The following is a 26,030-nucleotide window of genomic DNA, read 5'->3' as shown; positions in this document are numbered from 1 at the left end:
ATGGGAGACAGACTGCGTCTTCGGGGAGTTGTCCGCACCTTGCTGCCCGTTGCCCTCTGCATGCTGACCGTTCTGCCTCACAGCCTTCTGGGTAAACCCGCGGCGGCGGCGGCGGAGGAGGAGAGAGCCAGCAGCTCGGCGCTGCTCCAGCGGGTGAAGCGAGGCTGGGTGTGGAACCAGTTCTTTGTCCTGGAGGAGTACACCGGGCTGGAACCACTCTACATTGGGAAGGTCAGTGTACACGTGACATATGAACATACACAAACATATATAGGAACACACGCATAAAGCTACAAACAAAAGAACATGGATACCGTATAGATTTTCCTGGCCTTGTGCAGGAGCAGCTCACTCTCCAGACCTTAGGCCCTTTCACCTTGTGCTTCTCGTGTGATAGGCGCTGCAAAAGCATTTCAACTCCAACTTTCAACTAACTTCCAATGTTCTGCAGCAGAGACCTATCCAGCAGATCTATAGGAGAGCACAATGGAGAGAGGTTATCTGCAGCCTGGCCAGAGCTAAGTGCATAGTAGAATGTAAAGGAAAGGATCAGGGGGCGGGCAGTCGATTGCAAGGCAAGCTCCACTGCCTGCAAAAAAAAAAAAAAATCCCAATTTAATCCCTGGATGCACTGGCTCCATACCACGATAGCTCCCCTTCTGTCCACTTTGATCGGGAGCCAGACAATAATGATTGAGTTAATTGAGTCGAACCGTGGCTTCACTCAGTCAAGGCCGCTCCACAGAGGTAGATGGCACATCTACACACAACTGACATGTTCTGAAAAGACAGAGAACAGGCACCGGGGGACGCTCACAAAGGGCTACTTTGATCGCTCAGCCGCTTAAGTGGATTGAACATTTGATCGATAATCATAAACCCGGTCATCGCCGGCCGTAAGACACAACAATCCAGCAAACTGCAACAACAAAGTCTCTAAAACAATGCTTTTAGGTCTGTGTAGGTAAAGTGTAAGTGACAAAGTGGTCACATTTATGCGGTGCATAGTATGCATACATGTCAGATTTGAAATAAAATAACTTCAATATGTGTCTTTTTTTATCGCCTAATGACTAATAGCCTTGCACTGCGCTGAACTGAATCCATCCAGCTTCCTGTGGATCCAACTGTCAAAACTTGGATGTAAGGTCTCCCAATGCTCACATGTGAGGCCATTAAAATACTTTCTTTTCCCAAATGCCTACAAATATGCTTTCCTAATCTGGAAATGTGTCTAAGAGGCTCTGATTCCAGACTTTGATTGAATTTGCTGTAGCCTCAGTACTCTACACTGACTTTAAAATGCTGCTGTGGTAATCCCCCTATCCTCCGAAAATTCCCTTTGGGGATGATACAAACCTGCCTAATTAGTGTTACGGAATAATTTTACTGCCAGGACTCGGGAATACAGAGGGAATGCTAGATTCCCAGAAGTCATGTGTTCTGACTGGAGCGAAGAGTAACAAGTCCTAAGAGAGTGCAGCCATTGCAGCACATCTCCTGCAAAAACCGAACCGCATCTGTAACATGAAAAATCCCCGACTGTATCTGCACTGCAAAAAACATCCATCTTAGCATCGTCATTTAGTCTCATATTCGGCCTTCAAATCTTATTTTTGTTAAACTAAGAGAAAAATTCTGCCAGTGAAGAGAGATAACTCCACTTGTTTCCAATGCAGTTTCAGGAATTTTCTAGAAATGAGCGTCAGTATCTTGAAGCATGTCAGAAAAAGGCAGATCACTTCACTACTATCAAGAAAATGGCACTTGATTCTACAAAATTCTTGAAACAAATTGATTTGCATTGGAAACAAGTGAAACTATCTAACCCCATTGGCAGATTTTTTCACTTATTTTAAGAATATTATAACTTTAGGACTCAATCACAGACTAAACGACTTGCGAAGATGGAGATTTTTTGCAGCATCCGCCATACCTCACCCCCACCTCTTCCTCTTCCCCATTTAGCGTTCCTCCACTGACTTCTTCTCAAGCCAGCCCCCCACCCCTACACCCTCATCCCTCCAAGCTTGAATGAAATGAGTGATTCTGACAGGCCAGGCTACTACCCAGAGAGCCACTCAGGACAGGAGGCATTGTGGGATATGACAGGGCACATAGAGAGAGATGTAGCCTGCCCCCTCTGCTCTGTTTTTCCCTCCAGCTCACCCTACCTTGCCTTCCCTCTGTTGAGTCGGTGCAGACTTAGTATTCTGAGCCTTAGGGATGTTGGGGGGCCGGGCCGCCTGGGCTTTGGGCCGGGGCCGAGACCGAGCAGGTAATTGATAGCCTGAGTGTCAAACACCCTCCTTTCATAGGCTCGGGTGGAAAGGAAAGATCAGTGGAGGAGAAAGGGGATGAGGAGGAGGAGGTGGGGGGGAGGAGGGGATCGGCCTGAGATATATCACCATGAGACACGGGGCTGAAGCCCACAATGGGGTGTTGATTAAAAAATCTATTCTGGGCTGAGCAGAGCTGAGTGAAGCTTCGCAGGAGAGAGTGCAGGTGGGCACGTTGTCCAAAGAGATAGGAAGAGCTGTATTGTCTGCTTCTTTGCAATGACAGGTATTGTGAAGATTGCAGCTAAACTATCACCGGAATAACAACAACGGCTGCTGTAGCTGCAAAGTTTCGGCAGCTCGACAACTTTAGCTTCGTCATTTCTCTCCTAGTTGCCCGGGACAAGGAAAGGAGCAATCTGAAGTATCTTGAAAGAAGAGTGTTTTAGAGTCGGCGGGGGTTTTGTGCATGCTATGTTGTGCAGCAGTGAGAGGGCTCGCTGCGCGCCTGTTGATTATATATGAGACAGACGTCGATGTGGGGATTTAATTCCGCTCTGCCAATGAAGGCAGCAAGTGCTCATCATACGGAGAGACCCTCTAAGTACAAAATAAGGAGTGATTGCACATCAACAGGCTGGCGTTTGTACTTACAGGCTACAAAAGGCCTCTGATTGCACTGCCATGGGCAGGGTCTGATCAGGGAACAAGCTAAGATTAGATCTCCGCTTACAGCTATTAAGTTACACATAACCACACATCACCTCTAGATTTCCAGGGTTAATTCGCCCGCTGGTCCAATTAGGAAGGTATTTCTTGACAATATGAATATATACGTATAGCCTACATACAGTATATACATATATCTGTATCTAGGCAATATGTAATATATAGCCTCCATATTTAAAGACATTTTCATATAAATAGATGTCCTATTGCTACCATTTAGCACTGATTGATACAATACAACAGTGATTCAACCTACTGTACATCCAGTTCATTAAAGCTTTTCCATTTGTTGCTCTAAACAGCCGGTGTCTGGTAGCTCTTTCCCAGGAAAAGTCCTCTAGTGCACAGGAAGTGATGCGCTTTACGTTTCCAGCAGCAGCAACAACGGTTTGTTTGGAATGAACAGAAGAAGAACTGGGTAGTGAGCATGAGCAGAGATAGCCACCATGGCTGAACAGACAAAGAACAGAGCGCCACCTACAGAAACTCAAACTTCATGAACAGAAAATCCAAGGAAAAGGATGAGACAGTCCCGCCCACACTGTTTGATTGACAGGTGATCTCTGGGAAGGGCAGTGCAGAAACACCACAGCAATGAGCGAGGATGTCATCAACATAAAAAAAATAAATAAACCCAAATCTCACAGATAACCACTTTAAGAGATAATGAATAATGAATTTCAGGTGATGACTTTTATTATCCGAAATGGTTTTTCAATTGACCCTCTGACCCTCGGCCGCCCACAGCTCCACTCAGACATGGACAAAGGCGACGGCTCCATCAAGTACATCCTGACGGGCGAGGGCGCCGGCACCACGTTCACCATCGACGACAGCACCGGCGACATCCACGCCATCCAGAGGCTGGACAGGGAGGTGAAGGCCCAGTACGCGCTGCGCGCCCAGGCCCGCAACCGCCTGACGGACCAGCCGCTGGAGCCCGAGTCCGAGTTCATCGTCAAGATCCAGGACATCAACGACAACGAGCCGAGGTTCCTGGATGGACCCTACCAGGCCTCCGTACCCGAGATGTCCAAAATAGGTAAGTGGAGGGGGAAGAAGACAGACAGACAGACAGGCAGAGAAATACATAATATAACAGATAAAGGTACAGATGGAGAGAGAGAGAGCATCCACACATAAAAGTACACTGTTCCTTATTCTTCTTCTTCTGTTGTTTGTTCTGAAGGGAGTTGCCGCTCAGACTTTGCGGCCACAGCGAACAAAAACAAAGTACAGTACATAATAGCCCTGCAGTATTACCATTGTTGCTTGAGACTGCTTGTTCTTACAGACCAGTCTCCATCTGCTTCATTCTCTATTCATAAACTTACTTCTGTAGTTACTTTGAAGTAAATAAGCATAGTTAATTCTCGGAGCTGTCATAGCAGCCGCAGCCGCTCTCCACAGATGGAAAAAACTCCCAGAAAACAAAGAAAATATGATAACCTTGTTGGCGTGGCTGACCGGCCTCTCCTTATCTCCTCCTCGTCTTCCTTCTTTTCCTCTGCTCCTCCTCCTCCTCCTCCAACTCCTTTATTCTCTGTCATCTTACCTCCTGTCTCTCCTGTCCTCGTTTTGTCTCTCTCCTCCCTCCTTGCCTCCGTCTTTCCCAAGGAACATCTGTGATCCAGCTAACTGCCACAGATGCTGATGACCCCACATATGGCAACAGTGCGCGTGTGGTCTACAGCATCCTGGAGGGACAGCCTTACTTCTCGGTGGATGCCAAGACCGGTAAGCTGCCGGACCCCGAAACCACTCCAAACTGTAAACCTGTAAAAACCTCTGTCATCTGTAACCACGGAAACTAACTTTTTCATCCGCCAAATTTAGTGGCAGATGGAAACCAAACTTCCACTAGCCACTTTTATTATTTTATGAGCTAAATATGGGTTTGAAATAGCTCTGAAGGACGGTTGATATCCTGCCAAGGTGGCTGGTCAAGTTGGGCTGAACGATATTGACCAAAAATCGAATCGCGATTATTTGACAGAATATTGTAATTGTGATTTAAACTGCGATTCATTCGTTCACAAGTTTTTCTTGTCATACATTTTTTAGAACTTTAAAATTGTTTAAAGAAGATAGAAATAGATGTCAATGTGCAGAATTTACTGAGTTTGAGTATGAAAGGTTTTGATTCATGTATTGTGATTCAAAGATTACCTGCCCCTCTAAAACACGTTGTTCAGAAATCCTCCGCAAATTGGAAATTGCAGAAGTCGATATAACACACGGCTAGTGTTAATTTCCCAGCCTGTGTCCAACACTCTGATTTTAGCTCCAGTCTGATTTTAGCAGTCCGCGCTTCAGGCCCATGTGTGTACCAGGCACCTTTGAATGTGGGAAGCGCTCTGCATGGCTCCTGTTGTTGCTATGAGACTACCGTTTGAAGCGCAGCGCTCTTTTTGTTAAAAGTTGCAATATTTCTAACTTCTGGCTCTCGGTGCTCTGAGCATTAAAAACACGCAAAGATCTAAGTGTGACCTTTCCATTGAAAATAACAAGAGAAAGAGGCGGGCAGCCCATCTGTGAAACACTATAACCAGAAAGCTGCAGCGTGCTCCTGGCAGCGCGGTGGGCAGGTGGTTGGAGGGACCGTCCTGTAGTGGAAAGCTCACAGGTTCAATCCCCCAAAAATGTATCCATCATGTGTCTTGTCAGAGTGTCCTTCAACAAAACACTAAGCCTCTACCTGCTAAATGTCTAAAACATGAACGTCTAACTGGGCATTTACAACGCCAGCAACTAAAGGCACCAGTTCCCGGCAATCCATTTATTTTGTAACACCAGAGAAACACGGGCTGATGTTTACCTCGGCCGCCTCACTTCCTCGTTTGTCGGCACGGAAATTTGCAGCTGATGTTTTGGCCCGACATTATCCATCAGCAGCCGGTCATGTGCTACTGCTGCTGTATGTTCCTCCTATCACTGAAACCAGTAAATGCCAGTAAACGGCATCAAAACATGAAGATAGTGGTAAAGTAGTAAAGCCCGCCTTTTGCTTGATTTGATTGGCTGCCCGGTATCATCATCAGTATAGTTAGGTTTTGGCCCTCTGTAAGGTAAACAGATCACTCAACCTTAAACTCGATATGATCAGGCGGAAAAAGATATAACCTAAACTGTGACTCTATAAATGTGACACGAGTGAGAGAAGAACAAAACCTTTAATCACATAATCAATATTCTAAAGAGAGCAAAGACATAAAACACACCTTTTTCTCCACAACAGTATACCTTTGCTTTGAAAACCCCACAGGTTAATCTATATCGTGACTTGGGGGCGACCAGGACCAAAAGACTCGTTACGAAACACTCTTGCCCTCTTTTTTTTTTTTTACCTTTTGTCCGGTCCGCTGCAAGTGTTGACATTCCAGGAAACCATCGCTCTGACACATGACCCTAATCTGTGTCACCAGCTCCCAGTCGCTGACCTTTCATTCACCCCATGTGTCTTTATGTGGACTCTCTCTCTCTCTTTCTCTCTCCCTTTCTCTCTCTCTCTCCCTCCTCAGGCCTGGTCCGTGTGTCCCTGGCAGACATGGACAGGGAGACCAGGGAAAACTACACAGTGGTGATCCAGGCGAAGGACATGGGCGGCCAGCTGGGGGGGCTGGCGGGGACGACGACGGTCAACATCACTCTCTCCGACGTCAACGACAACCCGCCCATGTTCGATCAGAGTAAGAGACGGACTCTTCCTCATTGTACCGCTTTTTTTTTTGTTATTCTTGTTTTCATTTTACTCCCTGCTCTACCTTAACCCTCCTCTAATCCCTCCTGATACTCTGATGGCTGAAAAAGGGGAACAAAATTGAAAAAGCCCTGAACAATATTCTCTCTCTGCAGTGGAGAGTAGTGCAGCATACTCTCCACAATAAAAGTCTGGACCCACCTGATTGAATGTACCATGTTTTCCATTCTCTTAAAGCCATTTTGATCTAAAGGCTTCTGCTTAAATGCTTGAAATGAGTTTCTTAGACAAATATAAATAGTAAAGTTGATGCCTATGTATGAATTTCTTTCCAAAGCCTTTTCCTTTCCATCAAGGCAAAGGGCGGCTACTTTAAAGAATCTAAAATATAAGATAGTTTTGATTTGTTTAACTTTTTTTTTGGCCGCTGCATGATTCCATTTGTGTTATTTCATAGTTTTGATGCCTTTACTATTATTCTAAAATGTGGAAAATAGTGAAAAATAAAGAAGAATGTGGTGTGTCCAAACTTTTGACTTTGTAGTGCACGCATGTGGTAAAATGTGGGACATCTGCAACATCTGTAAGCCATTTTGGTGAGCGCTTTTATCCAAAGCGACGCACAGTACCACGAAAGGCTGCTTTTTTAAGTATGGGTGGCCCAGTGAGGAGTCAAACCCCCCTCACCAGTTCTGCTCATATTCCTCTTCTCTCCGAATGTCCAGCTCCCTTCCTCCGCCTCGGCCACCGGTCCCCATGCAGCCATTTTCCCCCCCGGCCTCCTCCGTCCCCTACATTCCTTCGCCTTCCTCCCCTCAGCCACCAGTCGCCCCATGCTGTCTCTTTGATTATCCCCATTTCTGCTGCTCTCATTATCCCGTTCTCGAGGTCAGGGGGGTTGTCTAGCTGTCCGCGGTCATTTTGGCCTGGCTAACGGGTGGCTTCACCCCTAGACAAAGAAAACACCCGCCGCCGCCGCCACCCACTTCCACTTCCATCCCTCCTCCCCCAATTAGCGCCATCACTTAGATGGAGCTTTAATCCGTTCTGAGGAGCTTCAGGGATTCCCCTCTGACAAGCACAATGTGTGAGCGTTTCGCTTAGGACTGTGGGGAGCGCCACAAATTGGGCAGCTGTCACCTCTGCTTTGAGGTTAAACCGTAGATGAAATTCAAGCTGACCCAGGAGACGGTATATAACCTGATTGCGAGGCGTCTGCGGAGCCGTTTGTTTTAGGCTGCCGGAGCGTGGATCCTGTCAGGAGCCGTGGAGGGGAGGGAGGGAAGAGGTTTGGCTCCCTCTAGAGGACGGATGAGGAAAACTGAATGATATGGCATAAAAGGAGGAATAACAAATGGATTCATTCTGTGCATTTATTTCCTCTCTCTCTCTCTCAAACACTCTCTCTCTCTGTCTCTCTCTCTCTCTGTCTTTCTCTTTTTCTCTCTCTCTCTCTGTCTCTCTTTGTGTGTGTCTCTCTCTCTCTCTGTCTCTCTCACACACACTCTCTCTCTCTCTTTCACTCTGTCTCTCTCCCTGTCTCTCTCTCTGTCTCTCTCTCACACTCTCTCTGTCCCTCTTTCTGTCTTTCTCTCTCTCTGTCTCTCTCTCTCTGTCTCTCTCTGTCTCTCTCTCTCTCTGTCTCTCTCACACACACTCTCTCTCTCTCTTTCACTCTGTCTCTCTCCCTGTGTCTCTCTCCGTCTCTCTCACACTCTCTCTGTCTCTCTTTCTGTCTCTCTCTCTCTCTCTCACACACACTCTCTCTCTCTCTTTCACTCTGTCTCTCTCTCTCTCTCTTTCACTCTGTCTCTCTCAATTTTCCAGTTCAATTCAATGTGCTTTATTGGCATGACAGTTTACAAACAAACAATATTGCCAAAGCACATAACAAGAAATGAATCATCAATTAACCAACGTTTCAGAAAATGAATCCCATCCCCTCCCATGCTTCACTGTGTGTGTGTGTGTGTGTGTGTGTTGCTGTGTGTGTTGCTGCGTATTCAGATCCTCCACTGACTATTAGTGTTTCTTTGTTTATTTGAAAGGAAAAATAAATCAGCAAAATAAAATATTAGCCATTAACAACAGAGCTTTTCGGGGATTATACATTCATACATATTCTTCATATTTTCCATCTAACTGTGTTGCAACAATTAACAAATTTTACAGCTGATACAGCACACTGACTTTTCTTTCCACATAGATAGGGAAGATTAAGAGGATCAGGGAAATGTTTGAACTCTGGGTTTATTCTAGTTACTTCTACTTACCTCTCTCTCTCTCCCTCTCCCTCCCCCCCCCCCCCTCTCTCTCTCAGGACTGTATCAGATGAGCGTCCCGGAGTCGGCCCCGGTGGGTTCGGTGGTGGGTCGTATCTGGGCGAAGGACAGGGACACCGGGCCCAACGCCGAGATGAAGTACAGCATCATCGACGGAGACGGGAGGGACACCTTCGACATCAGCACCGACCCCACCAACCTGTTCGGCATCATCACCATCAAAAAGGTACAAAGGTTTTTACGTTCTGAGAGCAATGCTTGATTTTCATATGGCAAAAAAGTGTCCTCTCCGCAAACATCTGTGCTTTCTGTGAATTCACACCAACACCAACGCCTCACTCTGAATCCTTGGCCTGGATCTGTGTGTTTGCCCACCAGCCGCTGGACTTTGAGAGCAAGCCCAGTTACACTCTGAAGGTGGAGGGCGCCAACACCCACCTGGACCCCTCCCTCCGGCACCGCGGGCCCTTCAAGGACGTCACCATCGTGCACGTGAGCGTCGAGGACGTGGACGAGCCCCCGGTGTTCGACTCGCCGGCCTACTACATCGAGCTGCCAGAGGACGCTGAGATCGGGACGGTGGTGAAGACCGTCTCGGCGAGGGATCCTGACGCTGCCAACAACACTGTGAGGTGAGGACAATGACGGCCAGACCGCAAAAACACAACGCTCTCCTGCTTTCATGTGGTTTTAAAGCAGAACTGACCCATTTTCCACCATATTTTCCCATTGTTTTCCATCATACCGATTGATTCTGACCAAAATTTCGAATATTGCTTCACTGTAGAGCTACTTACACCTTGTTTGAGAGCGTGCGTGGCTCTAATACATTCCTAACATGCCAATAAATACTCAAACCTCAAGGCTACGACTTTAGATAATTGGCATTTCCATCTTTTTTGCTGATATGTCTCATTACAGAGCGAGCAATGTTGAAAAAGACATGCTTTGGGTGTTTTGGGGGCTGATTTTTGGAGTGTCCATTGGCTCTATAGGACTGTATTGGAGGCAGAGAAGATGAAGTAGCTCTCTAGTGTAGCAATCGATGAGATTTTGGTCGATTGGTTTAATGAAAGAGATGGAAAAATAGGGTTCAAGCCGTTCCTTATGGGGATAAACGAAGCGTTGCATTATTATTATAATAGGAAGCATGGAGACTCGGCACTGTCATCTCACAGTAAGAAGGTCTCAGGTTTGATTCCCTGTCCCGGCCCTTTTCTCTGTCCCATACTCCAAAGAAATACAAGTCAGGTGGACTGGAGAAAACTGCCCATAAGTATGAATGTGAGTGTGAGTTATTGTCTGTCTATATATGTTGACCTATGACCTGTTACCTACCTAGTGCATGCTGGGATAGGCAGCTCTCTGTGACCCCTGAAAAGGAATAAATGTAGAAAAAAAGTAGAGATGGTTGCTCTCAGATGAAAGTCAGTTGTAAGAAGGTGCAAGAATCAAAATATTGTAAACTAGAAAAATAATAATAAAAGGCTAGGACATCAGAAGTCAATGTAAAAATCAATTGTTGTTATAAACTTACATTTAGCTGATATTCTCACCTATAGCAACTGACAGTGGGTAATAATTAGACAGGCTTTCAGTGTCTTGCTCTCTTGCTCTTGTTTTCTGAGAGGATCAAACCTGTTCTTTTCTGTCACGGGACAGTCTCTGCCAAATAAAACATCACATCATTCCTCACTGCACTGTCCCATGGCTGCAGATGTAATGTTAGCGTACAGCCAGCTGGGGGCAGCATCACAACGTCCGCTCCCAGAACAGAGAGAGACACCCAACAGGCGAAGAGACATGAAACCAGCCACCATTTATCAACATCTGTGGTAGAGAACGCCACAATGGGAAGACTAATAATTACGGAGCTGAGGATGAGGAGGGCAAACGTAATAATGTTGATAATAACCTGACAATTCTCAAGACCGAACAATTAGTCAGGATACAGAGATTAGAAGTAGAGGACTTTTCCTTCTTCTCTCAATTAGGGAGAGTATGTTTTGTGCTCTAACAGAACAGATGTTGCCGTTGCGGAGAGCGTGGAGGGTTGACTGTCCAGACCGCACCTCTCATAAACTAATTAGACATAAAGCGTTTAATTAGGCTATTAATCATCTGAAGGAATCAATGACTGCTGCAGTAAATGAGTGTTTCACACGCTCAGGCTGCAGCCGGTCCCAGCTGTCCGTTTGACAACCTCTATTAGGGCTAAAAGTAGTACGATATGGATGTAGATGATGTCTAGCTGCGTGTGTGTGTGTGTGTGTGTGTGTGTGTGTGTGTGTGTGTGTGCTAAAACACACTTCTTACTTCATCACTTGCTATGTCACACATACACACACACAAACAGAACCAGAAGCACACACACAGCACACAAAGACTTATTTGACCTGCTTTGTCACACACACACACACACACACACACACTCATGCACACAGATTCATACACACAAACACACACCTAAAACACACTACTTGCTTCAATTGTTGTCACACACACACACACACACACACACACACACACACACAAACAGATACACACAGACTCACACAGCTCACAAACAGACTTATGTGACCTGCTATGTCACACACACACACACACACACACACACACATACACACACACACACACACATACACACACACACACACACACACAAACAGGTACACACAGACTCACACAGCTCACAAACAGACTTACGTGACCTGCTATGTCACACACACACACACACACACACATACATACACGTACACACACACATACACACACGCACAGACAACCACACACTCAAACACAGACACACATACACAGCACACAAACACTCTTCACCTGCTATTGCTATGTCACACACACTCCTACTTAACTATGTCAAACACACACACACACACACACAAACAGATACACACAGACACACACAGCTCACAAACAGACTTACGTGACCTGCTATGTCACACACACACACATACACACACACCCACAGACAAGCACACATTCAAACACAGACACAAACACACTTCACCTGCTATTGCTATGTCACACACACTCCTACTTAACTATGTCACACACACACACACACACACACACACACACCACACACACACCACACACACATGTCCGTGCTGCTCTGAGCAGTTCATCTCAGACTGTATTTACCTGCGGAGGAGTGAATGTGCTTCTCCGTACATTACAAGCTCCATCTGAAGGAATTTGACGCTTGAGCGAATCCACCGGCGACAATTAACTGAAAACTCTCCCGTTCCTGAAGAGAATGGAAATCAGCGCAGTCATCCGAGCCCCGATCTGAGTCTCACATTTCACCGAAAATAAATAAAAAAGCCAGTTTGGAGTGGAAGCCTCTCGGTTTCTGATCAGCTGATGGAGGGATCAGCTGATGTTGTGATGGAGAGGGTTTGAAGATTAAAAAAAACAGCAAAGCATTGATGGAGAAGCAACAGCCCAGAACTAACCGGAGATAACGAGGCACCTTGAAAATAAACATATGTCCTTTTGCTTCGTTAGCCTGTAGTAACTGCAGATAATTAAGTTCTGTCTGGGAGCAACATCCCATCACCCTCTGATTCTATCACACTCTTTGTAAACTCGTCTAGTCTAGTCTTGTTTATTTATATCGCCCTTTATCACGAGCATGTCTCAAAGGGCGTTACATACAGCGTCATATACAGCAGTGGTTCTCAACGTGGAGCCCGGGGACCACCAGGGGTCCTCGAGGGGGTTCCAGGGGGTCCCCCAGAAAATTGAAGCAGGTGAAGTTTAACATGACTTGTGAAACTTCAGCATTATTTCATTTACAAGAAGTTAACACAATTAGAGAATATAGACTATTTTGGTCATAGTTTCACTGTTATCTCTCTACTTATAGTACAGATAGTCATGGGATTCTGGACAAAATCATATCTAACATTGAAAATATTCTCAGATTTGGGTCCGAGAGACAAAATCTCATCAAATGGGGGTCTGTGGCTCTAATGTGGACTAAATTAGGGGTCCTTGATTTGAAAAAGGTTGAGAATCACTGATAGGCTACTACGTCATATATATGCATCATATACTACGTCACGGGTCTTCAATCCACCTGACCTGCATGTCTTTGGACTGTTGGAAGAAACCGGAGCACACACAGGGGAGAACATGCAAACTCACACACACACAGAAAGGACCGGGGCGGAGATTCGACCCCACGACCTTCTTGCTGCGAGGCGACGGTACGAACCACTGAGCCACAAACTGCTGCCTGACTGCCTGAAACTGACTTCCCTGTTCCACTTATTCTCTGTGTAAGCTTTACTTTCTCAGACCCACTCTGTGTCTGTAAGCTAGCCGTATACTAGTACAGTGGTTCTCAACGTGGGGCCCGGGGACCACCAAGGGGTCCAGGTTCCAGGGGGTCTCCAGCAAATTGATGAATTATTAAACAAATATTCTCAGATGTGGGTCAGAGAGACAAAATCTCATTAAAATGGGGGTCCGTGGCCCTAATTTGGACTAAATTAGGATATGAAAAAATGTTGAGAATCACTATACTAGTTTACACGTAGCAGCAGGAACCAAACTGTGGCTCAGGGGGACAGGGGGACAGGGGGGCGGGGGGGGGGGAGCTGTGGCCAAATACTGCAGCTATAACATCATTACATGACAGATAAGGACAACAAGCAGCAGGTGACCTTTAATGTGAGGAGAGAAAATCATGCAGCAGGCCTCTCTCTCTCTCTCTCTCTCTCTCTCTCTCTCTGTGTATTTCTGTCTCATTTCCATTTTACATTATCTGCCCTCCGCTGAGAGCGTGGCTGGCAGACATAGGTGAACCCACACACACATGCACACACACAAGCAACACACACACACACACCCCACACACACACTTACTTCACCTGCTATATGCCACACACACACACACACACACACATACGTAGCAGCCCCTCCTCTTGTTTGTGGAGGAGTGATATTAATAGAGATCCTTTAGGGAGATCCTTCGCAGCCGTGGATGTGCCAGTCACGACTGGGTCTGTTCCCAAAACACACACTCTCTCTCTGCAAACAACCCACATACACACACACACACACACACACACACACACACAGTAGGGGGGGGGGGGGATCCAGTGATGTTGTCCACCTCCCTCATCACAGCTGCATAAAAAACCTGTAAAACCTGCAGTGAAATTTTATTTTATATGCACATTTTATTTGTTCATTTGTGGGGTTTTTTGTGTAAATTAGTTCTTCATTTAAAGGCAGTAATGTCTCCCAGAGTTTCCCTAAAGGTGTGGTGAGTCTCTCTGCCACTAAAAGAGTTTCATCAGTCTGGGTTTCAGTGGAGAGTTTTAGTGTCCCATGATGCTCTGAATGCTGTTTCAGAGGTTTTCCACCCTGACAAGGATACAATTCTGTGGGGAAACACTGAATACTTGTACCTTTTTGGCATGAAAATGGTCAAGTTTAAAGATACTGAATATCAGCACAATATGTGTGTAATATATGCAACTTCTGTCTAAAAATATTCGTATAGACCTTCAGAAACCCATATCAGTCGAGCCTACAAGCACCCGCAAAAACACACAAATAATCTAAGGGATTAAACGTCTATGTATTAATTAGTTGGATGCTGAAGCTCCTGCAGACAGATCTACATCTCTGTTCTTCCTTAAGAAAGTCCTTAAGCATTATTTTTATTAAGAAAGACATGTACACTGTTAATTGTCTCTTGTCTTAGTCTTGAATAGAACTCACTTTGCTCTGACCTCGGTCTTGGCGTTGACCTTCTTTGGACCTGGTCTTGGCTCACACTCGACCGGACCTGGTCTTGGAATTACCTTGGACACACACACACACACACTACTTCACCTTTACCAGCTCAGAGACAGAGCCATAGGTGAGCCTGGGTCACATATGGAGAAGGAGAATCTCATCGTTACACAAACAGGTTTCTGTGCCAAAGGTTTCTCTGCAGCAGCCCAGAAGAGGCTGCGCTCTGCATTAGCCTGTTTCTCCTCCTCCTCCTCCTCATCTGCCTCCTGTGTGTCCGCCCGTCGGTGCGTGTCGTTCTCAGAAGAGCGTTTTGGAAAACGGCCCGCGGTGGCAGATGAGCCAGCGCGGCACGCTGCAGGTCTGTGTATCCCCAGCGCCGGTTTGGCAGAAGGAACAGATAGTCTGATTAAGCCTTATCACGACCGAGGATGAGCCACTTCTTCTTATTGTGCCTTCAAAACCTGCCCGCCTGCCGCCTTATCACACAGATACACACACGGTGCGCACGCCGGTACGTGCGTGTGTCTGTGTGTGTGTGTGTGTGTGTGTGTGCGTGCACGCCGCTTGCCCACTCACTCCCTGAGCTAGGATATTATAAGCTCCACAACACACACATGTGCACGTAATTCATGGGAATCGCTGAGCATGTTTTGTGTCACCAGGTATTCCATCGAGAGGTCCAGTGACCCCGGGAAGTACTTCTACATCGAAATCACTTCCGGGTCGCTGATGACAGTGAGGTCGCTGGACCGGGAGGAGATCGCCTGGCACAACATCACTGTCCTCGCCATGGAGATGAGTACGTCACACACACACACACACACACAAACATGTTTTTTTTCATCATCATAGTTTGCCCATTCTGAGAAAAGACCAGAAATAGTACCAGATGGATAAATAACACACATTACGCTCACACAAATACAAAACCGATGCTTTTGGGGGAAAAAAAAACCCTGCATGGTTATATAATGTGGAGCAGTAAATGTCCTGCAGATCTGCACACAGCTGGTAGCGCCGGGCCCAGAAAGTCACCTTCATCCCCCCCCCCACCCCCCCCTCGCTTTGTTTGTCTGTTTGTCTCTTTGTTTGGTAGACACACCTAAAAGGAGAGGGTAATTGAATTAATGACTAATTAAATAACGTCCCGCACCGTAGCTAATTAAACATGTGAGGGAAACAGAGAGGGCAGGAGAGGGCACAGGTGGGACGGGGACAGACAAACAGGCACAGAAACAAGTGATAGAGAAACTGAGAAATAATAGAGGAGATAAAATTGGATAAAAGTAGAGCTGAGTGATTTGTAGGCAACATTAAAAGAACCTAAAAATAACCTAAGAACCAAAGAAACCCTTATTTTGTTCACTCACTCATTTACACAAGGGAGGAAGTAACAAATTACATTTACTCTCATTACTGTAATTGAATAGGTTTTTTGTACTTTTACATGTTTTATTGTTCTTCAAATCACATCCATTACAGATTACAAATTCTGGTGCAATGCTCTCTATAAGCATTCAACCAGAAATAGGACAATCATAATTTATGCACTATATTTTGTTAATTTTTTTAGCTAAAAGGATCTAGTTTAAACTCTCTCTCCTCTCATCTTTTTAGCATTGCAAGATCACATGGTACATCTTTTGTAAATAAGTTAACTCATTTTGTTTACTCATTTGTACTCTGTTTACTCTGAGTAGCCTACATTTTAAATGAGCCACATTTTACTAGGGCTGCACAATCGAATGGAAAAATAATCGAAATTCACAATATGAAGTACTTCAGTTTCCAAATTGCAGGTGGCTGCAAGTATCTTATCAAAGTGGTGGCTGCTCAAAAGTGACTCCTGTTCATGTTATTCTGCTGCTGAGCCCAATTTCTGGCCTGGAAATTAAATTGCACATTGCAAAAAAAAAAAAAACTCTCAATGTATTCAAACAGCAAATCTTAAGCCACAACATTTCAGTTTCTCGTTTGCTAAAATATTGAAAACTCTGTGTCTGTATCCTACATTTTACTTTCCCACTTTTCACACCAGTAATTTTACTGCTACTCAAGTCAAACTTCAGCAAAGTAACAGCACTTCTACTTTGAGTTTTGATATTTCCAACTCCCGGATATACACACTAATTCTATAAACTCACACACACACCGCTACATGTGCACACATGCAGACGCACGCAGAAAAACAACGCTGCGTGCCGCTTCGACCTACAGTGCCAAAGTCACGCCATTGATTGATTGATCATTTGATGAAACCTGAGAAAGTAGTTACTGCCCACTAATTGCGTTTCTATTGCCTATTACACAGCTGGTTAAGGTATGCAAATTGCTGATTGGTAATGGAGAATAATAGAATTGTAATCTTAGCGGGAGAGACCTCTAATGTGCCGCAGGCTCACTGTAAATGAGGGGAAGATGAAGAGAGGCACAAACCGAGCTCAGCAGGATCCTGAAAGAGTCATTCATCCAGTCTGTCTCTGGATCTGGCGACTTCTGACCGATGTGTGTGTGTGTGTGTGTGTGTGTGTGTGTTTCTGTGTGTGTGTGTGTTGTCACAGATAACCCCACACAGATCGCGAGCGTGTCAGTGGCGGTGAAGGTCCTGGATGTGAACGATAATCCTCCCTCGCTGACGCAGTACTTTGAGGCTTATGTGTGTGAAAACGCCAAGGCAGGACAGGTGAGGAGGCTCAAAACAGCTTCAATTACAACATTTTGCATCACAGCATAGAGAGCGTTACCGTTACCGTTACAGTGTGTTACAGTAAGACATTTTAGGCATTTGGGTGACACTCTCATCCAGAGCAACTTAGGTAACGGCTGTATCAGTGCCTTGCTCAAGGACACTTATATGCTTTATTTAATATTAATCCTAACAGTCCTAAACCAGAAAATGTACCCATATCTTAGAAAAATCAGTCCCATTCATTGTCAATGGTGCAACACCAGATAGCTTCTTGTTTCTTGCTCTGGCGAAGACTTTCTCGGCTACACACATTTAGAATAAACTCCCCAAATTGTACAGATGACAAAGGAATAACATGAAATTCCTCCAGGGCAATTTGAAAAGTTTAATTACAGAATAAATCCATCCCAAAATGTAAGAGTAAAATTTAGATGGGTCAGTTTTATTGTTATGATGACATGTTGCTCACAGAATAGTCTTGTTTTTAAAAGTTGATAGTTACGTTGTTTTTGAAGTATTGACTGATAAGTTTAGGAAGTTAATTTTTGTTTTTCCAAAATGGTCGAATGCAAAGATGCTAATGTGTGCTGCCTCTCCTCCGCTGTGACCTCACTCTGTCCCCCCTGTCTGCCTCGCCGACGCCGTCCAGCTGATCCAGACGGTGACGGCGGTGGATCCAGACGAGCCGCTGGGCGGACAACACTTCTACTACAGCTTGGCCCCGGAGGCCGCCAACAACCCCAACTTCACCCTGAGAGACAACCAAGGTAGCGGTCCAGACAGTCCGCTCTGCCAACGGTCGGCACTCTTAACTGTCCAGCTGCACTGCCGGGACGCATCACTGTCAGATGCTCACATGCTTGGCACGGGGGTGGAGGGAGCCTAGAGGTTACAGCGGCAAGCTTGGAATCGGAGGGTTTCCTTTTCCAATCGCTGCAAGGAAAAACTCAAGAGTGGGAGAAGTCAACTGGACACTTTCCCCCTTTCTGCTACAGCAAGGCATTCAGCCAGCATCTTGTCCACATAAGCAATACATGTTTTTGTGTAAATCACATTACACAGCTAGGCCTTTCACTCTTAACAACATAGCTTAATTATGTGTATTACTGCTTTAAAGGTGCTACATGTAGCATTTTTAATATATCATTGGTCAAATTAATTGTGATACCTTGGTATAATTACTGTTAACAAAAGAGACTGTGGTTGAAACGATTGGTAGCTTCTATCTCATGCTAGCAGTACTGTTCTGGACATTAAGACCAAATTTCCCATAAATCCCTTTGTTTCCTGTCACAAAGAGGACGTTGGTTCTTCGGTCAAAATGTTTCTCTTTGTCTTTACTGAGGAGGATCAGCATGTTGGAAGTGATTTCTCCATCTTCCTTTCCCTCCTTCCACCATCTGCTGCCAGAAACTCTGAAAGCTTTAGCTCCGTTTGCTCTCAAATAAAATTGTGGTACCTTGGTATTATTACTGTAAACAAATGAGACCATGATTGAGTAGATTGGTAGCCATCTCACACCAGTGGTATTGTTAGTGCAAAAACTAAAAACTAAAACTAAAACTAAACAAAATTAAAACCACATTTCCCATAAACCTAGTTGCTTTCTGTCGCAAAAAGGGAAGATTTTCTATTTGTCTTTACTGAAGAGGATCAACATGTTGGAAGTGATTTCTCCATCTTCCTTTCCCTCCTTCCACCATCTGCTGCCAGAAACTCTTTCAGCTTTAGCTCCGTTTGCTCTGGAAGAACAGAACCTCTTCCTGTTTTGTGCCGTAAAGCGATCCAGCAGATTTCCCTCCAGATCCACCAGGTGGAGAAACTATGGAGGATGCAGAGTAGAGGCAGATAGAGAGGCTGACAGGCTGCTCAGCGATGGTCTAGTTTGTTTACAGTAATAATACTAATGTCTCAAAATTAATTTGGTAATGATCTATTGATGTTAAAATGCTTAAATCATCGCTTCTTCCCCGGTGCTGTACAAATCCTCAACTCTCACCATTAGCCCCCACTCCCATGACTGCTCCTTCATGGTTAGCTAATGTTGCACATGTATGTACAGTATATTACAGTAAACATTCAGAACTGTAGCACTCTGTATGGTCTATTTGTTGTGGTTATATTCTGCTTTGCGCTGGAGTTTGTTATCTGTAAATGTCAGCGATGTTGCAGCTGAATCTGTGCTCAGACAGATTTTTGTCTATGTGGCATTAAAACAAACCTAACCTCCACTCGACCTGTGTGTTCTTCCAGACAACACAGCGTGGATCCTGACACGGCGCGGCGGCTGGTCCCAGCAGGACCAGACCGTCTTCTACCTGCCCATCTTCATCTCCGACGGCGAGCAGCCGGTGCAGACCAGCACCAGCACCCTGACCATCCGCGTGTGCAGCTGTGACCAGGAGGGAAAAGTCATGTCCTGCAACGCCGAGGCCTACAGTCTGCCCGCCAGCCTCAGCAGAGGAGCGCTGATCGCCATCCTGGCCTGCATCTTCGTCCTGCTGGGTGAGTTACAAAGTGCTGCCATGATGTTTTCATTCTGATGCAGCTGGGGAGAGAGCAGCCAAATGATATCCAATCTGATACTGTATATTGTTGCTGTCAGGCTAAAACCTCATATCTCCAACTTTTTACAAACTTCGAAAAAAAACAGCCTTGTCTTTAGCTTGACCATCATGCAATTTTGAGTTCATCCAATTGGGGTTTTGAAAGGATTTCATAAGACTAAAATCCCCAAAATTGAAGTTACGAGGTTTTCACATAACAGCAGCGATATGCCAATAACAATAGCTAGTAACATCACGTATTATTAATATTCAACCATATTTAATTAATATTAATAAAAGCAATATTTGAAACGTCTCATTCCATAATCAACTACCACAATTTGAAAATTTTCACATATTCTTACAAAATGATTGCTGGCATGAAAGTAAAACTAATTTTGAATTATTATTGATGTTATCAGTTAATTAAAGACCTTTGTACATCAAAAAAATTAATGGCATCTCTGAAATATTTAAGAACATCACATAATTCTTTTGCTGAAATAAATAAAAAACATTTTGGAAGGAAACCTTTCATGTGAAATCAGAATCATTATGTCTGTTCAAAAGAAAGAGCTCGATGATCTGACAATATTCACTGCAAGCTGCGGACCGGAGGGAGCGGCTTCTCCCTCGTGGGCGTCGGTCTGCAGGGAGTCACATCCGCCTGCAGGAGACGGGACATGTCTGAACACTACTGTCCCTCCGCCTCCCACGACGCGCGCCTGAGGGACGCAGCAAGGCCTGGCTCCAACATGTCTAGCAATCCGGCATACACCGACGTATAAATATTGAATAAATATTGTTAAACCTCTTCCACCCTGCTGGTCCCACCGGTGGCTCCATCATTACAAACGCATGTTGTGTGGCCAAGCTTTGTTTCAAATTCTAGGCAAGATCCCAAGGTTTCCAAAGATACCAAATATGTAGGGAATAGGGAAAGACATTTTTTTTCCATCTGATGTAATGTTGCAGCGTCTTGGGTTTGAATATTTCACTCAGTATAAGCAGCTACAGCTTCACTGAAGCGTTGGAACGAGCAGATACAGAATACGGATGTGACATTGTCGTATACAGTATGGAAAACATGTTTTTTTCTAACTTTGAAGCTACTGAAGGGGAAATATAAGGGGGAAATCAGAGTTCAAGGGGTTAAAACTCCCTAGCTATTGTGACCCCAATATTTTAATAGGCATTTTGTGTAAGGATCAAGCACTGACTGTTCTGAGCGCAGTGAGCTCACCTGAAAAAACTACATCGTTTTTCAAATCTGATCTTTAAAGGAGAATACCGGTTTCATTTAGAGTTGTAGCCCATTTCCAACTGTCTATATCTAGTTTACATTTCCCCCAATCATTTTTCAAAGCGTGCCATGTGCAATTAGATTTTTAAACAATTTGTTTCTCGTTGTTTTTAAACTCCAAACTTTACGGCGTCAAACTTACCTTGAAATGAACTGCTGTCCCGGCTAACAAAGATGCCCTTAATAAAAAAACATGGATGTGACAATAAAGTCAGTAAGGCGACGTGTTTCTGAAGGATTATTTCCTGGAGGAGACTTCCATTTCTTCCTGTGGTGTCAGCTGACTGACAGGAAGCAGAGCGGAGCGTAACGCAGCGCTGACATGAAAAAAAAAACACTCAACTCAGCTCAATGAAATAAAGAGAAAACAGAAACTGTGACCAAACCAAATGAAGGCTCCATGTTTACTGTGTTGGATTATATAGGATGGGTTTGTGTTTAGACTGTATAGTCATTTGCTGTCATTACGATGTTGGTTGTCATAGTAACAACACAGGCGGGTGCAAACCATCTATAAATGTGGTTTAAAACTGAAGCTGTTGTTTTTTTTATGATGTTCAGACTTTAGAGAAAATATCCGAGCTCCTGTCTGTCTCCATGCTGACTCTGTTTTCCTTCTCTTCTCTCTCTCTCCTCCAGTGATGATTCTGCTCATGCTCTCGCTGCGGACGCATCGCAAGAAGCCCTACCTGTGCGACGAGGAGGAGAACGTGCACGAGAACATCGTGCGCTACGACGACGAAGGGGGCGGCGAGGAGGACACCGAGGCCTTCGACATCGCCGCCATGTGGAACCCCCGCGAGGCGCACCACCACCTGGGCAAGCTGAGGCAGGACATGCTGCCGGAGATCGAGAGCCTGTCGCGCTACGTGCCCCAGGCGTGCGTCGTGGGCGGCGGCGGCGGCGGGGACAGCAACGTTCACGGCTACGTCCTGGCCAAGCTGCTGGAGGCCGACGTGGACCCGTGCGCGCCGCCGTACGACTCGCTGCAGACCTACGCCTACGAGGGAGAGGGCTCGGTGGCGGAGTCGCTCAGCTCGCTGCAGTCGGGGACGTCCAACACCGACCACGAGTACGACTATCTCAACGACTGGGGGCCTCGCTTCAAAAAGCTAGCCGAGATGTACGGCGTGCTGGAGACAAACAATCCTCCTTTGTGGTAGGAGGGAACGACAGAACTTTGCCTTTTTTAAATCTGAAAAAATGACACCGACAGATAGAGGAAAAAGAGAGAGACGAACAAACAAAAACACATTAGAGAAGGAGACAAAAACAGAGAAAGAGATAAAGGCGTTTGATGGGTGTGCTCGCTTCCGCATCCCCGACTGTAGCGCTCGCGTTCCTGCCGAAGCCTCGCCCGATTCTCCGCCGCCTGGAAGCGCCCGGAGGAGAGCGAGCCGGCGGTAAATCTCCCCCGGGGGGGGGGGGGGGGGGCTTCAGAGAGCGCCGGATCGGCAGCCTCACGAGGCGCGCAGAGGAACCGGCTTCAAAGCACACGTTAACTCCCCCGACTGCCCAGCCACAGGCGCAGCCCTTTGGTTCAAAGGGCTCGGTGAAATATGGCAGAGATGAAAACGAGCGAGACGGACTCCTACAGTTACACACCTTACCGCAGTGACAGGAGACACACTCTGAACTGCTGAGTCCTGGTTGGTCTGGGATGAGCTTTGCTTTTTTTTTACGACCCAAGCCACTACATTGAGGGAAAAAAAAAAAAAAAAAAAGAGGAAAGTGATGACTTGCTGTGACATTGTTGCAGCGACTTTGTTGGAAAACTGCAGTTTGTCCCCCATGTGCTCCACGTGTGGCCGTCTTAATTAATTTATTTCTTTTTGTTCCATGTGCTGTATTTATATTTTCGCTAACTTATTTGGGTACTTCAAACCAACGCTGTGCTTACTGTCACTGTAAGGGTGAGGAAATGTTTAAAAGATCAAATGTATGCTGTAACATAAATGATGTAATGGTTTTCAGTATGTTTGAAAAAGAATTAGCATCTCTAAATGTCTGTAAAGGACATGTAAAGGAGATGGTAACGCTGTAATCCCATGTGGATTTTGAAGGTTGATATGTTAACTGTATTATTCCATTTTGTATCATTTTGAACTCTTTGTATTGTAGCTGTTTTTTTCCCCCCAAAAGCATAAAGCAGTTATGCGTTGATAAGGACAAGAGGGAAGCCATTGTTAAAAGCTTTTATGATGTAACAGCTGGATGAAGCTCCAGCAGACGCTCAGATCCCACCTGAGACGTGCGGCTCGGAGCGGACGGACCTGCATATCTCTCAGCATCGCACGCTCACTTCACCTGGACGAGCGCGCACGGCCGGTTCACCGGTTCACTCGCCTTTCATTTGGGATCCACCGTCGTGCCAACCAAAAGTCCGACAGCAGAGAGGCTTGATCTGTCCCGTTAAGAGATACCGCGCTGCTTCTCAACCGCGTCATATCTGCCCACCACCACACAACTGTGGCTTAATCCTCCAATCCTATACGGACTCGAGAGACATTGATAATCTGCATCAAGTGCCAAATGTAAAAAGGACATTTTTGAGAAAAAAAAAACATCCGCAAAACAACACCAAAAAAAAAAACGAATAAAACGAAGACAAAGGGATTTTCAAGTCGTGGGGGAGAAAGAAGATAATTTTGATAATTTGATTGGGTGGAGTTTACTTGAAATCTATGTGGTCAGTCATGCTGCAGTAAGTGGTATGTGAATGTAGATATTTTTTGTATTCTTGGTAATAAAAAGGGAAAAATATCGTTGTTCTTCTGTCCTTAAATCATCCAGATATGAGAAAATAGTCTCTGCTGTATTCACAACACTGATGCAAGGAGAGAGATGATCCTTTTGCAACATCTTGGTGGCAAAAATTTTCAGCGTAGTTTGGAATAATAAAGTGCCTCTTTTGGCGGCGGGGAACATTATGCATTCCCCTGAAGCATGACAGAAATGTAAGCCCTTCAAAAGATAAAGTAGCTATTTAAATTTGCAATCATATGCTGAATTGTCCTCCAAAGTGTTATTGCAGATGATTCACTTTTCATTACAGTTTCCCTCAAAGTGCTTAATTTGCTTGACTTATTTTGTTTTGCGGCGATAATGCTTAGCGTTGATTAAAAGCTCATCCCCCCTCGCCGCCTGCCGTACCTGAGCCCGGAGCCTGGGAGCGCCTCACATATCGTTCCATCTCACTGTTTTCACAATAACATTTATATGAGGGAATGACACATTTGCCAATAGAAATCAATCAATTATAAACAAGTGGCTCTTCTTAATTGCTTGTGTCAGTCAAAAGCAGCCCAAATGATTGAGAGGAGAAGTGAACAGAGGAGAGGAGGGCAGGTTAGAGGAAAGGAAAGGAAAGGAAAGGAAAGGAAAGGAGATCAGATGTGGAAGAGGAGAGGAGAAAAGAAGACAGGAAAGGAAAGGAAAGGAAATCAGATGTGGAAGAGGAGAGGAGAAAAGAAGACAGGAAAGGAAAGGAAAGGAGATCATACATGGAAGAGGAAAGGAAAGGAGAAGACAGGAAAGGAAAGGAGATCAGAAGTGGGAAAGGAGATGAGAGGAGAAAAGAGGACAGAAAAGGAAAGGAGAGAGGAGAACAGGTTAGAGGAAAGGAAAGGAGATCACAAGTGGGAGAGGAAAGGAAAGGAGAAGACAGGAAAGGAAAGAAAAGGAAAGGAAAGGAGATCACAAGTGGGAGAGGAGAGGAGAGGACAGAAAAGGAAAGGAAAGGAAAGGAAAGGAAAGGAGATCAGAAGTGGGAGAGGAGAGGAGAGGACAGAAAAGGAAAGGAAAGGAAAGGAAAGCAAAGGAAAGGAGAGTAGATGGAGGGGAAGGGAAGTGAGGAGAAGAGAGGTCGAGGAAAAGAAAATCTAAGCAATAACGTACCCGATATTACATTTTCCACTGCTTTGAATCCATATCCAATGTGAATTAAAAGAAAGTGAAAACAAATAAAAAAGAAATAACACTGCAATCAGTGGCTCTGGCTTACCTGCTGGGTGGCAATCAAGAGTGAAATTGTACAGAAGATGGGCCTATAATATTCCCAGGATTTCAGGTTCCACTTAAGTGCGTTCCTATCCCATGCATACTGAGCAGAGAGCTCCAATTACACACCGGTGATTTTGCCCTGATTCGCCTGTCTTTGTCTTAACATTTAACATTCTGCAAGAAGCTTTGCACAGTCTCCGTGTCTCTCTAGCCTGCAACGTATCCCCAATTTCCTCATCAGCACCTGAAAATCACACTTGCAATCGGCAAGGCTTCGGGGGTTCATTTGTCACGCGTTCCCTTCGGTTTCTGCTCACATCTGGGAATGAGTCTCTGAGTGAAAGAAACTTACACGTTATGACCGAGGCTTATAGGGCTTAATTATTCTACCAAAAAAAGCCGAAAGTATTATTCTCTAAGTCACCAAACTCCTCCAGTCGCACTTTTTCCTCAAAGATGTGAAGGATCTGCGCTCGCTGTGACCTTATTCCCATCACTCCTCGCCACAAAAGCTCTTGTCAGGAGCATTTGTCATCGTATACAGCTCCCGTCCCGGAGTCTCTTCCCTCCCCGGCGCCCTTTTCCTCACACTTTGCCCCGTCCCGCCGCCTGAATTAAACTCCTCCAACCCCTCCAACCCCCCGAACTTTACACCCACTCACCCTCACACACATCCTCCTCCTCCTCCTCCCCGCTATCCCATTTGCCCCCGCTCGCCGCCTGCCGGG

At 45.4% G+C, this 26,030-nt stretch overlaps 1 protein-coding gene across 1 annotated transcript; it reads left to right on the top strand.

Annotated features, from left to right (window-relative positions):
* LOC139915695 (cadherin-20-like) lies at positions 1 to 22,463 on the top strand. Its single transcript, XM_071904380.2, has 11 exons — positions 1 to 231; positions 3,756 to 4,050; positions 4,626 to 4,745; positions 6,530 to 6,697; positions 9,029 to 9,216; positions 9,369 to 9,622; positions 15,425 to 15,561; positions 17,324 to 17,445; positions 18,101 to 18,218; positions 19,705 to 19,956; positions 21,940 to 22,463. Exons 1-11 carry the CDS (start codon positions 1 to 3, stop codon positions 22,461 to 22,463), a joined length of 2,409 nt encoding a protein of 802 aa, XP_071760481.2.
* Positions 22,464 to 26,030: the final 3,567 nt, after the last annotated feature.

The sequence above is a fragment of the Centroberyx gerrardi genome, chromosome 22, assembly GCF_048128805.1.
Source record: "Centroberyx gerrardi isolate f3 chromosome 22, fCenGer3.hap1.cur.20231027, whole genome shotgun sequence".
NCBI classification, from domain to species: domain Eukaryota; kingdom Metazoa; phylum Chordata; class Actinopteri; order Beryciformes; family Berycidae; genus Centroberyx; species Centroberyx gerrardi.
This window is presented reverse-complemented; position numbering and strand designations above follow the sequence as displayed.